This window comes from Dendrobium catenatum, unplaced genomic scaffold (genome assembly GCF_001605985.2).
Source record: "Dendrobium catenatum unplaced genomic scaffold, ASM160598v2 fragScaff_scaffold_842, whole genome shotgun sequence".
Taxonomy (NCBI): Eukaryota; Viridiplantae; Streptophyta; class Magnoliopsida; order Asparagales; family Orchidaceae; genus Dendrobium; species Dendrobium catenatum.
Window position 1 is genome coordinate 274006 of NW_021319304.1, and position 13974 is coordinate 287979.

A 13974-nucleotide genomic window follows, 5' to 3' on the forward strand; every position below is an offset into this window, starting at 1 on the left:
GTTCGACACACATGCCGAGGTAATAGAGTGAAGGGGATTATTTTGCATATACTTTTAATCATAATTAATTATAATTTAATTATAATTAATTAATCAATAATAATTAATTACAATTATAACTAATAAATAATTAATTATAATTAATAATTATTAATTATAATTAATTAAATAATTATAATAATTGATTATTAATTAATTATAATTGATTTATTAATTAGTTATAATTAATTAATAATTAGTTATAATTAATAAAAATTAATTATAATTAAATAAATAATTATAATTAATCATTAACTAATTATACTTAATTAATAATTAATTACAACTAATAATTATAATTACTTATAATATATAAAAATAAAATAAAATCCCTCTTCTCCCTTCTTTGGCTTAGGGAATTTGGCCGAATGAAGCGCATGGAAGGGAGATATTTACCTTCAAAGCAAGTGAGCTCCCTGTGTTGCTCCCGATCAAAACTTCTGATCCGAGAGGCAGGGGAAGTTTCGGGTGAGGCTTAAGAGGAGGAAGCGGTTTCGTGCTCAAGGGATTGGAAAGAGAGGTCGGGACAATGGAGGGGAAGCTCGGTTTGGATAAGAGGTAGGGATTTCCCTCTCTCTCTCTCTCTCTCTCTGTGAACCGAAAGAAGGATCGGGATGGAGACAAGGGTCGTGGGAGAGAGCTCGGTCGGAAGTAGAGGGATTTCGGAGCAGTGACGAGGAAGAGCGGAGGGGACGGAAGTTCGGTTGTGTGGAAGCAGAAGTAGCGAATGGGAGAAGTTGTCGTGGGAGCATCGAATGAGGGGGTTGCCCTCTCGTTTTAAAGGCACGATCCGGGATGCGATTGAGGCCGGTTTTTGCACAGGAGGTGCGGAGATTCGACGTGAATCGGCGCTGTTGCAGAGTGTCTCGGCGGGATTCCTGCGGGAATTCGGGAGATTTGGGCGGCTTCTCCACATACACGAGGTATGCCATTTTTGTTATTTCTTTCTCTTTTTGTTCTTTACACAGAGGTCAACACTATCAAATGTCAAAAATACCCTCAACCTACTGCCCCTAGCTGTACCAACATAAAAATATCAAGACTACTTGCATCGCACCCAACAATATTTTGCAAATATATCTTTTATTCTGTAGATATTGTTTGATTTTTTTTTTCTAAATATTTCTAGTTATTGGACCAATCCCCTAATTTTAAAGCAAATTTAAATTAATAATATTTATTTTGAAAAAGATTCTCCGATAATCTTAGAGAAAACAAAAGGAGTGACTGAGGGCATTTTGGTCTTTTGGAACACTAAAGCAAGTCCAGATATTTTTTTTTATAATAAGAAATCTCTTTTTTTTTTTTAGAATAGTGCAGTCGCAAACAAAGATCTCCAGTTCCTTTATACTCATAACAAGTTCTTAGAGCTACTTTTCTTCAATAACTTCTCACAGCTATATTGACAACAATAGCCAAACCAAATGAACCGTAATATTTATATGAGTACTGTTGTTAGCCTTTCCGCTTCATGCTATTTTTTCTCTGATGCTGTTACGCCTATGCTATTCTTTAACTACTGTTACTGTGATTGCTCACTCCTATGGATGTTGTTATTCCTTTTCTTGGTTAGTTCTACAAGTTTACTCATCCACAATTATGTTGACCGTTTGTAATTTCTTTGACCATTTGTGCCATAACTTTCATATTGGCTATGCGTTTTTCTTCTGTAGATAATTATTTCGGATAAAATCAAGTTTGAATTCATTGGCTATTGGAAATTAAATTTGGTTGATCTTGTGCCAACGATATATTCTAATATACAGATGAGAAATCTATTTGATGCATGTAATTATTGCTTCGATTAAATTAAATTTCTTTTTATTTATTTTTTTAATCTTGTGTGTTCATATTGGATGTGTTATTTCTTTCATTGCAGTACAAGTGCAACTTCTTAATTTTAGGAAAAAAAAATCATCTTATTTTGATATGAGGCATGGGTTTCTTATTTTGATGATTTTTTTTTCTTAACCTAATTGCTACATGTTTTGTTATTGCCTTTTTATTTTTCCAATTTCCTTAAAATTTGATGTACTTGGAATTACAGAACGTGATGATTAAATTATATTTGCTTGCTGATTTTGTGTGATTTGAATCTCTTTTTTTTCATATTTGTTTGATCTTTGATTATCATTTTGAATTTAATTATCATATTTATTGATTTGCATCTAAAGAAAAATATGTTTATTTGTATTTAGTGGTCCATGATTTGCAATCTCAACTCTTACATGATTTACATATATTGCATTATTCTAGTTGCATCAGGAAACCTAAAACCTATTATATCTGAAATTATTTTGCAACAGTAGCAAGATTTTGAAGTTACTCATTTATTGCTTTGTTTGGTTGATCAAATTCCGTCTCCAAATTTTTTCAATACACATGTAGGTTGCATTGCAACTTTTATCGCCAAAACTGATACTCTATTGACATTGATGGGTTCTTCGTTTTTGTTTTGGTTCTTAGCTGAAATCCTCCTTACAACTTCATATTGATGGCACAAGTCCGGTTGCTGAGGATATAGGCCGCCAGGTTAAATCTTTTCCTTGTAACAAAGATGAAACGAGCAGCTAAATTTTATTGGATTTTTATGTTAAACCATATTAAAAGAGCTGGATTAAACGATGTTAATGGAGAAGCAAAGTTTTTGGTTTTTACACTATTTATGTAACTTCGCTTCTTTTATTTAAATTTTCAGCTACTTACGTATGGCCGAAGGATACCCGTTGCAGAGCTTTTTGCAAGGATTGATGCAGTTGATCCTAGCACTGTAAAGCGGGTTGCTAACCGCTTCATATTTGATCAGGTAATTATCTCATCATATGTTTGTAATGGAACATGAGCCATTTTGATTTTCTTGGGCTTAGTACCAATATTGAGTCAGGATCAAGAGAGTTTGCTCTACTCAAATTTGTAAATTTTAGTTCCTGCTCCACTTGAATAAATTTCCATTTTTAGTTAACTTGAAGATGAATTTTTTATTTATATGTAAATATTAAATATATAGTAGACATTATACCTAGAGGAGTCGGTCAAATCAGATGTGAAATGGATTTTCTATTGGGAGTGGAGATCGGCTATCTCAAGTTGAGCTAAATTTTGAGCGATTTAGAGTTATTTTTATTCATATATATATATATATATTTGTTTTAATCTGCTGTTTGTGTCTATTTTAGGATGTTGCCATTGCTGCTATGGGACCTATTCAAAAGCTCCCCGACTACAACTGGTTCAGGCGCAGAACCTATATGCTTCGCTACTAAGCCCATTTTGTGCTGCATTTGGCTGTTTATTTGCACACAAGTTGTAAGCTTCAAGTACGCTTGTTTGCTACATTCTATAAATTTATGATCAGGTGGGTTTATGGTAGAAGTATTTTCTTCTATATTGTTTCAATTTTGTTCTGCATTTTCTCAATCTATATCTCCAATGTAGATTTTCTTTTAAACTATTTGGCGCCACTTTTCTCTAGGGAAGAGTATTTTATGCTGTATAATTTACAATAAGATATACTGACTTTGTCGAATAAATATAACTCCGGTGATCCAGAAAGGGCATACTCATCTACTAGGCCGTTTTCTTGTTAGCTTGTTGAGCTTCTCTATATGACTACCTTCAGCTATTGGTTACCAACTAGTTTACTGGCCATATTAGTGAAAGAAGTTTTAATTTGTTTTGAACATGACATCAGTCCATGTGCCAAAATAATTTACATATTTTCCTCTATAAGCAAGCCATGTAAATTTAATTTAACAGAAGATTTGGGCTTACTGTTAATTGATTGATTCAGCAATCTAACTATTGCAAAAATGAAATTGTCATTCTTCTCATCACTTCTAGCTGTGCAGTAATTGTATAGGATAGTCACAATAAGCAGGATGTAAGTTTTTTTTTTCCTTTTATTTTGCATGAGCAACTTCTGTTCAGTTTTATTTGATTTATGGAGCAATTTGTGTTTTTCTTTTGGATTATGGTGATTTTATTTCACAAAAGTAATTATAGATTGGCCAGCCGAAAACATGCAAATGCATCAAAACTCAAATGAGTTTAAAACGTTATTTTTATTTACATTCTTAGCAGGTTACATGCTTTGTACAGAGTTTACAGATTTCGTCTGGCATCTTACACTTAAACCGAAATAAAAGGATAAATTTGCATTCAATATTCAATTATCAATCAACTAAAGTCAGGCTGAGCTTAGAAGATTTTTGAACCATTGTACAGAATCCTTTGGGTATCTCTTTAGGTTGTTGTTGTAATCTACAAAATACAGCCCAAATCTTGAAGTGTAACCTGCAGCCCATTCCCAATTATCCAAAAGGGACCATACAAAATATCCTTGAACATTGCAAGCATCTTCCCTGCATCACACAAGTATGAAATTCAACAACTTTTAAAAAAGTAATATTGATTTTGTTGAGTATTATAGGTGTAAATTCAATTTTATTCAAGTTCTTTGCGCTAATTCAATCGGCATGTCTTATTTGTGCATGTACTTTGTATTTTATATGTTACATGCTTAAATTATATAAGTCTATCTTTTTAATATCATACTTTTAACATTGGTTGTCCAACACTTCTTAACTATGGCTTTGGGTATATTAATTATATAAAAAATTTGTGTTTTGAACTTTTTAAACTTCCATCCATTACCTTAAAAATTTGATCTATAATCTATATAGCATGTCTTTCAAGTCTGAACCCATCTTGATTCCTCAATACCATTTGTTTTATCTAAACCCATGTTAAATTGTCCTCATTTATTAGTTTTATTCCACCGTGATTATCAAAACTCGAACGCCTTTTTTAGACTTTACTATCAAAATAAGACTTTTCTAATTTGTAACTTCTTCCAAGTTTATGATTCGATTAAAAAAAAAAAAACTTTGTTGCCGTATGACTCCAATATTTTCCATTAAATCCATACAGAGCTACGTCAGCTTCAATTTTGATAAAAAGATTTTATGGAGTTGTTTGGTGGGTGGCAATGGGTGGCCGACGGTGTCAGCTGGCGGCGTTTGGTGGTGGCCGACAATGATGAAGACCAGTGGTGGTGGTGGCTGGCAACAATAGAAGGTGGGCGGTGGTGGCTAGCGACAGCAGAAGGTGGGTGGTGGTGGCTAGCGACAGCAGGTGGGTGGTGGTACCTAGTGGTGCCGGTCAAAGGTGGGTAGGGATTTCAATTTTTGACATGACTCGAAACTCGACCCGGACCGACCAAAAAAAAATTGAGTTCGGGTCAACCCGTTTGTGAAACGTGTCGGGTTCAGGTTCAATAAACCGACCCGTTTCAAAAATCGGGTCGGGTTCGGGTTGACCCGCGAACCCGAAAATGACCCGAAATTGCTCCCTGCCCACATCCACTGCCTGGTTGCCCGTTTTGCCCGACATGTCAAATCGTGTGCGCGTCACTGTTCGCGAATCGCGAGTCGCTATGCGACGCGTGCAAACCTGCTTCGGCTTCGCCGCTTGCATGCAAGTGCCCGCTTCGGCGCTTCGGCATTCGCGAATCGCGTCGCGCGTCACTTCGGCCGGGTTCACCAGTTCAGGCTTTAGGACCGGGTTCAGACGCGACGCGACTGCCCGCTGGTCGGTGCCACCTGTTCCGCCTCACCCTGTTGCTGCCGCTTCGAGTTAAGATAACCAAGTCGGGTTGTGTAACCCCGGCACGGGTCCGTGTTGAGATAGTCGACCCGTTTACAAAAACAGGTAGGGTTCGGGTTTACCCATTTAGAATCGGGTCAACTCGGGTTCGACCCGAACCCGACCCATTGACCCGAATTAACACTCCTAGAGGTGGGCGATGGTTGGTGGAGGTGGTGGCGACTAGCGTGGGGGTTTTAATATTTCACTCGACCTGAAAACCCGACCCGAAAATTTTAGGTTCGGGTCAACCCGAACCAGAACCTGGTCAAGTTTAAGTTAGGGGTTTTGACCTGTTTGTAAAACTGACCCGAAATAAACCCCGATTTAACCCGTTTTTAATTTATTTAGGAGTGTTCTAGAAGATTGTTATGAAATAAGTAAATGTTATTTCCAAAAAATAATAAACCATGTTGTTCAAATTGAATTAAGCTTGATTTATTTTAAATTGAAGTAAATCTTACCTTAATTCGATTTAGGTTTAAATAAATCGAATTAAATAAAAATATTTTAGTAAAACATAAAAAGCGGGCCGGGTTCGGGTTTGAAAAATCGACCCGTTTGCAAAAACGGGTCGGGTTAAAAAGTGTCGGGTCAAATTTGGGTTCGACCTGAACCCATACCAAAACCCAATTTTGACAGCCCTAGACTAGTGGCAAGGGTGATGAATTTATAGTTTATTTGGAGCTTGCCCAAATTTGTCAAATTTCAAATGCATTATTTTTTCAAACCAAACATCAATATTCTTACATTTGGAACACTACAACTATTTTACTTAAAAATTAAACAGCTCTTATAAAAATTAGGCTTATTGCTTAAACTCACATTTAAGAATTCCTCAAACTAATTTTTGTATATTTCTTTAATATTCTCAACTATAAAGAGAATTTCTGTATCTTTACTCCTAATGCATCTAATTTGATCGTTGGATCTTCACTCTATATAATCTTTGCCACGTCTCTTTGTAAATTTTTAATTTCTTCATAATCATTCTTACCTTAATAGTATTTCTTTTATCACTTTAAAAACATATTTTAATATATTAATGAATTTTATACCTCCACTATTCATAATCACTTTTTTCCCTTGATAATATTTTAGATCGGGAGCATTCTTCTTTACTGCAACCAACACCATGTAGGCTCCATTTGAGACAATTTTCGTGCTTCTTTTTAAAACATATATTTTTACTAAAATGTCTTGAATTAGAAATTTTTGTTTTAAAAAGCTTTTTTAGGAAGCAGTAAGAAAGCTGTCGCAAAAAAAAGCCTTAATATCAAATCAAACTTCATAAAATTTTAAACTTCAAATTTTTCTCTTTGATAATTTTACTTTGAAATATTAATAATAGTGAATGGCCGAAAAGATGGTGAAAGACAACATCAAATTGTAAAGATAAGGCTCAATTAAAAACACAAATGTTGCACAAAGATAAATGCAATACCTAATAGCAGCAGATAGGTTTCCGAGATAGTCATTGTGATATCCAATCCTTTTCTCATCCTTTAGAGCATCATTAATGGATATAAATGGATTGTTTGAATCATCCATTCCTATAATTAATATTTACAAATTTCAAAGTTCGTATTTTTTGAAAAAATTTGTCTAAATATGTCTTAGATTTTATATTGTACTGACCATTCTCTGTGACAATAACTATAGGGTTGCCATACTTTTGTTTGATGTAGTTCATTAGGCTTCTCATACCACTTGGAACAATATAAAGCCATATGGAGGAGGCCTGCAAGGTAATATAATCCACTTTAGCATATAAAAGTTCACAATGAGAAAATAATGTCAAAGTTTTAGGGCTTATAATTATGTTCAAAATTTTGAAAACCCCTTTATAATTATGCATAATTTAATAAGTACCTTGTCACCAATTGGCTTGAAATTCTTGAAGGCTGTAGATGTTAGAAATATTTATGGTTAGCTAATGAAATCTAGAAAGAAGAAGGAAAAAAATAAAAAAATAATGGACTTATCAACTGTCTATGTTCCATATTTCATCTTCTCACACAATTTAATACTTTATGATTTATCACTTATCATTCCCAAAAAGAAACATCTTAAGAGAATTAAGTAAAGTTAAATATGAAAAAAATGAAGAACAAACTCACGCTGACTAATGGTACCAGAATCTGCCAATGTATCATTGAATAGAACTCCAATTATGTTTGTTGAATTAGCCTTTATGTAATATGTCGTGTAATGGTTTATCCCAACAAAATCCAATGATCCCTTAACCCTTGACGAGTCACTTGCCGAAAACTTTGGCAATCTATTTCCAACTCTTTCTCTCATTGAACTTGGATAATCCCCAAAGAATATGGGATCCATGAACCTATGAGGAAAAAACAAGAAAAGTATCAAATAGATCAACTTGCTTTGCCTAAAATTCTTTTTTTTTTTCCTTCTTGTGGATGCACAACCAAGATTACTTTATATTCGTTCAATTTATTCTCTTGCTGCTCACCATCCAAATTGAAAGTCCAGTGCTCTTTGTACAGCAGCAGTGTCTTCTGTGGAATTTGATATGGGCTCAAACCACGTAACATCAAGTGAAATCCCAACGAAGCCATGCTGTACTGCCTGTGCATTTAAATCCTCTATCGAATCAAAACCTGGTGGTGAATATAACTGTATAGTTTCCTATATTTTAACTTCATATGATAAATAAATCATATGCATATGCTTTCCATACATATTTATATAGTCTTGTCTGAACTACTGTTTAGCTTTTATGAATTCTCATTCCTCTTTCATTTCTGTCATGTAACTTTCTTGCACAACTTCTATGCATGTTATCTTTGATCTACCCATTTTTCTTATTCATTTGTTGACATTAAGTTTTTCAACGCTCATCAAACGTGCATTTTCAATTCTTCATCATACATGTCTAAGGCTTCGTTTGGGACGGCTTTCTTACTGCTTCTGAAAATAGCTTTCTAGTATAAAATTTTAACTTTTGTATTAAAAAACTGCTTTAAGTAGTAAGAAAGCCGTCCCAAACGAAGTCTAAACCAATTAAGTCCATTTTTTTATCATTTTATCAACAATAAATGCATCTCTCATTATCATTATAATAGTAAGAACGTCTGTTAAGATTAGATTACCTTGTATTTTCTCTTATATACATCGACAGCAGTAGCATGAGATAAGAGAATGTTGTGGGCAACCATGTAAGGTTCGGTTGCTGAATTCCCTCCTCTACAGAAGAGGTGCAGGAGAATAGAACAGTGTCCTGGGGCTTCTAGCCCAACATCATATCCTTGGATTGACATTGTATGAGGTTCATTGAATGTTATCCAGTACTTGACCCTGTCTCCAAATGCCTTAAAACATGCCTCAGCATATATTGCATAATCATTTCTGTGATTTGTACCAAATAGTTCTTCTGGTCAGTTCAAAGCAATTTTCTTGCATGAATCATAAGAATGGAAACAATAGAAATAAGCACAAAATGGAATTACATTATATGGGGACTTAGCCATCCATTGTATTTATCTTCTAAGGCTTGGGGAAGATCCCAGTGGAAAAGTGTAACATATGGTTTGATTCCTGCAATTTGAATGCATAAGCTAAATGGTTAATGGCATAAATTCTAATAGCTGAAAAATATAAGTTTATGAGTTCATTTGAAATAGTGATAGGAGCATTTTGTGCTTGCCTTTGGCTAGCAAGGCATTGATGAGCTTGTTGTAGTGGTCAATTCCTGCTTGGTTAATTTTGCCAGTCCCATCTGCATATGCAGTAAATTTCAGAATAAAGTACTAGGAATAGTTTTTTAAGTATAGCATCTGCAACATATTTACTGTACAAGTGTTTTTAAGTTCTAGGATTATCAAGAGCAGATGAAGTTGACTTAGCATCTTGAACGTGAACCAGATAAATTTAGACCAGTAAAAGATCCAGGACTTGCAGCTGAAAACTTGAACTTGTAACTGATTCAAATCAACGTATAGCTGTCTAAGCATAAAATATTATATACTAAATGTAGACAATGATGCCCTTGTGAAGTGCCACGAAGAAAAAATTAAGGACAAGGTTCACAATACACTATTTTGATAGCGGAAGTGTGGCCAAAATTTTATAGCAAAAAATGTATCTGCTATGAGAACCAAGATTGCTGTAAATTTTTACAGTGGTCAAAAGCTTCTCTTGATTATGATACAATTTGAGGAGAACTTATTCTGTGCGGTCACCGGACGTCGTCTGGAGGCGAATTAGGCTGCGTCATGTCACTTTTTTGATGTGTATCGATATTGTGTACACTTTTGTACTGGATGACGCGGCGCTTTCTGATTTGCCTCCGGACGGTCCGGTGACCGCACAGAAAAATTTCCCCAACTTGAGATCATATTGGATGGATGAGTCGAACTACAATTGGATCAGCACAAAACCTAATCATTAACGGCTCTAATTTCATTGTTAATTTTACTAACACTTACCTTTAAGATTGAATAGAATAGTAGTAAAAATTGTGATGACTAATAGCATCATGAAGAAAATTAGCCACTTGGAGTAAACTGTAATGGCTTGCTATCACTGAAAATATTTACTTGGAAAAATACGAGACCATGCAATTGAAAACCTATAGGCATCCATTCCCATATCAGCCATAAGTTGCACATCCTCCTGTATTAAGAAATGTTTGCGCAATCAGAGCATACATATTGAGAGCAACAAAGCAGTAAGAAGAAAAAGGAAGTTGACCTCAAACAGGTGATACTGATCCACAGCTACATCAGCATTGCTGAAATCAATCACCTTCCCTATATAGAAGATTATAGACATTATCATTATTCTTATAAGGGAGAAGGGAAGAAGGATCATCTATAGAGTTGCATATATTGAGATTAATGAACAAAATCAATCATCAGACTCAAGATACTTCAACCTCTAGGGCTCATTTGGTTGCTTGTGTTGAGGGCAAATTATTAGGTCCGGTCACCTGACAGAGAGATGCATTCGGATTTCTCTCTGTCTACAGTGAAGCGCGGTCAAAGCGAAGCTGCTACAGTAACCGCGCTTTGACTGTGCTTTTACTGTAGACAGAGATAAATCCAAATATATCTCTGTCAGGTGACCAGATGCAATAATTCGCCTACAGGCATGTGATATCATAGGATTCAGTCTCATATCAAATAGGTGAAAGTATGAGTGGTCGCGCCCCACTTTAGGAATGGTATGTGATGTAGGATGCATTTTGCTACTAATTTAGTATTTCATGTTTTTAGATTAATATATCTAGACTTTTTGTGTTGAAAGTCTATATGTGGAGAAATTATTCTGTGCGGATATCGGACGGTTCCGAGACCATCCAGAACACGCCACCTCACCCGATACCGAGTGGTACCGAGCACTGGTATCAAGCAAAAAAGTGATGTGGCCTGTTCTGGTTGGCCTCCGGACGCCGTCAGGGGTCCGCACATAATAATTTTTCCTATATGTGTGTGTAAGCTTAGTATATAGTTTATTTTTTGGTCATCTTAGTTAAAGAGGGATATTGAGTATTGTGTTTTATTGAGTCGTATTATATTTTGGGCTTGTGCTTAGGGTTATGTCATACTTGAATAGCATGTTGGGTCATTTTGTGTGTCACGAATCATATTGTGTCTTCGTGTTATTAGGTTAGTGGTATTTATAAGGTTGGTGATAGGTATATAAATGGTGATATGTTTGAATTTAGTGGGAGGTCTGGATACGATGTAGGTTTGACTATTTATTTTAGTATTGTTTAGTGTCTTCCATTTTTTCTTATTAGTAAGGAGTCTCTTGCAATGTTAAATATTTGATTTTTTAGATGATTAATTGAATGAAAAGGGTACCTTTTTAGTGCATTTGCTAGTGTATTCTCTTCCATCTAATTAAATCATCTCTTAAGTGTGAGTGACTAAAGAAAATCACAATTGCGATGAAGGACTACTTGTCGAAGTTAGGGGTGTCAAGATTTGACACGATCCAAAAATCCGATCCAAATTTGACCCGAAAATTTTGGGTTCGAGTCAACCTGAACTCGAATTGGGTCAGACTCAGATTAGGATTTTGACCCGTTGGTTAACCTAGTCGGGTTCGGGTTGACCTAGAAGAAACCAACCCGATTTGATCCATTTTTAATTAATTTATAAGGGTTTTAAAAGATTATTATGAAATAAGTAAATGTTATTTCCAAAAAATAATAAACCATGTTGCCCAAACTAAATTAAGCTGGGTTTATTTTAAATTGATTAAAGTAAATATTACCTTAATTTGATTTAGGTTTAAATAAATTGGAATAAATAAATTTTTTTTAGTAAAACATATCCAAAACGGGTCAGGTTTATGTCCGAAAAATTGACCCGTTTGTAAAAGTAGATGGGATTATGATAAGGTTGGACCCGAACCCAACCCGTGACCTATTTTTGACAACCCTAATCGAAGTAACCTTAGTTACAATAACCATGTGCTATCTTTGAAGACGGACTTGCAAAAAAGGAAAATCACGACTGCGATGAATGTCTAAATACTGTTTGTATAGTTAATTTTCATTATCACCAGTTACATTAATGATTAGTCTAATTTTCATCACATAAATTTATTGTCCCTAGTTCTTATATCATTCTTTATTTATTGTGATATCATCTTATTTATGCTTCGTTTGTGACAATTTTCTCATTACTTTTTAAAACAATTTTTTAGTACAATTTTTTTTTTAAAACTATGCATTTTTGTACTAAAAATTTGATTTAAAAAGTAATAAGAAAACTATCTCAAACAAAGCCTTAATTTTTCACTTTTGCTCACCCATTAAAACATTAAGAACATCATCTTTGCTAAATTTTTTGTTTACCAAAAGAATGGGCAAACTTGTCCCACACTGTGGGTCCTCTTCCATCATCATCCACTGCTCCTTCATACTGCAAGTAAGAGAGCTAATTTATCAAATACAATAAAAGAAGTTAGAAAATTTAGGTGAAAAAGAAAAACATCTTTAACAATATCCATCTTAGTTGCTTGTGAGCTTATTAAATATCCAATATCCATCTTGGACAGGCAGGCCTATAAGAGCTGAAATGAACGGTTCTGATCATCTCTTTGCACATAATTGAGTTATCTTTAAGATTCGAAAACACTTTGCTTATTTGCACAGATAGTAACCCTTCCAAGCTTTTCATCTTCGAGACTGGTTTCTGAAGCTAAAACATTTGTAGATTTCTCAAGCTTTCTCATCAGAAGCTAAAGGTTCCTTATATTCAGAGAGGAAATATGTTTAATGTATCTCTTTTGTATCATTTTTTTTATGATCTTTGAACTAAGCCAAAATAATTTACTTTGTATGTGAAATATTGAAAAAAATCATCATTTTGGTCAAAAAATTTTATATGAATTAATAAGTATAAGAACATGGTTATAATCAGCGGTTTTACCGCCGACATTTACCGGGTGTTCTAGCCGCCAAAAAATAGTCGTTGGACTTACTTTCTAATGTGGTTCTTTCCCGCGGTTTGTAAAATGCCCGAAAAACGTCGGAAAATTTTTATATAAAAGTAGTATGATTGTTTCACGTAAAGATTAGGACATTTGTATCAATCCATGAATGGAGAAACTAAGAACCAATTGAAGAAAAAAGGAAAAAGCAAAACTTTCAGAAGAAATAGAATGTAAAACAGCTTAACCTCCTATGAAGCAGCAGCAGTTCCAAAAATATTTCAGAACAAAAAGAAAGAAGCAGTTCCAAAAACATTTAAGCAGAATTTAACAAGTTTTAATTCTCTAAAAATTTACTAAGTCTGAATTTACAGTAACCTGGTATGAAGAAGAAGCAGTTCCAAAAACAAATCCATCACGAAAACTTCCTCTACTCAATCCTCTGCATTCCTGAGTCATGCAGAGCGTCAAAAGAATGGCCAAAAAGCCTCCTTTGAACGCCATTAAAGCTCCAAAATGAACGAAGGGAGAGATTCGAACAGAAACTAAGCTCAGATCTTTGCATCAGAATGAAACGAAAGAAAGGATTTTTATAGAAGAAATGAAAGTGAAAGCTCAAATCACTGTCAACGTGTTTGTCTGTTAGAGTGCGTCCGTTAAAAGCTGAATGAATTCGAAGCTCAAACGTCTAAAAAACAAAGGCACGCAACTCTTAACCTATCTTAATTTATTAACGTGACATTGTGATAATATTGTTTGAGTAATTTTATTGATATATTAATATTTTTATTTTAAAATTTATCTCAACATTAGATAATTAAATTCTTATTCATTATAAAAATAACTTTTGATTTCAAAAATAAGATTAAATTAAAATGGGAG

At 34.3% G+C, this 13974-nt stretch overlaps 2 protein-coding genes across 2 annotated transcripts in view; one reads left to right on the top strand and one right to left on the bottom strand.

The window, feature by feature from the left end:
* Positions 1-3606, top strand: part of LOC110098120 (probable mitochondrial-processing peptidase subunit beta, mitochondrial) — a 25491-nt gene extending 21885 nt beyond the window's left edge. The window contains exons 7-9 of the mRNA XM_020824840.2: positions 2506-2571; positions 2738-2845; positions 3216-3606. Of these exons, the coding sequence (XP_020680499.1) occupies positions 2506-2571; positions 2738-2845; positions 3216-3302 (261 nt within the window). The 3' untranslated portion in view covers positions 3303-3606. The remainder of the gene's footprint in view (positions 1-2505; positions 2572-2737; positions 2846-3215) is intronic.
* Positions 3607-4083: 477 nt separating this feature from the next.
* Positions 4084-13633, bottom strand: LOC110098121 (beta-glucosidase 6-like). The gene is made up of 13 exons (XM_020824841.2): positions 13471-13633; positions 12515-12581; positions 10399-10457; positions 10245-10320; positions 9353-9424; positions 9156-9243; positions 8799-9054; positions 8159-8274; positions 7803-8026; positions 7555-7586; positions 7321-7423; positions 7127-7235; positions 4084-4400 (listed from the first exon to the last, which is right to left on the bottom strand). Exons 1-13 carry the CDS (start codon positions 13594-13596, stop codon positions 4226-4228), a joined length of 1503 nt encoding a protein of 500 aa, XP_020680500.1. The 5' UTR covers positions 13597-13633; the 3' UTR covers positions 4084-4225.
* Positions 13634-13974: the final 341 nt, after the last annotated feature.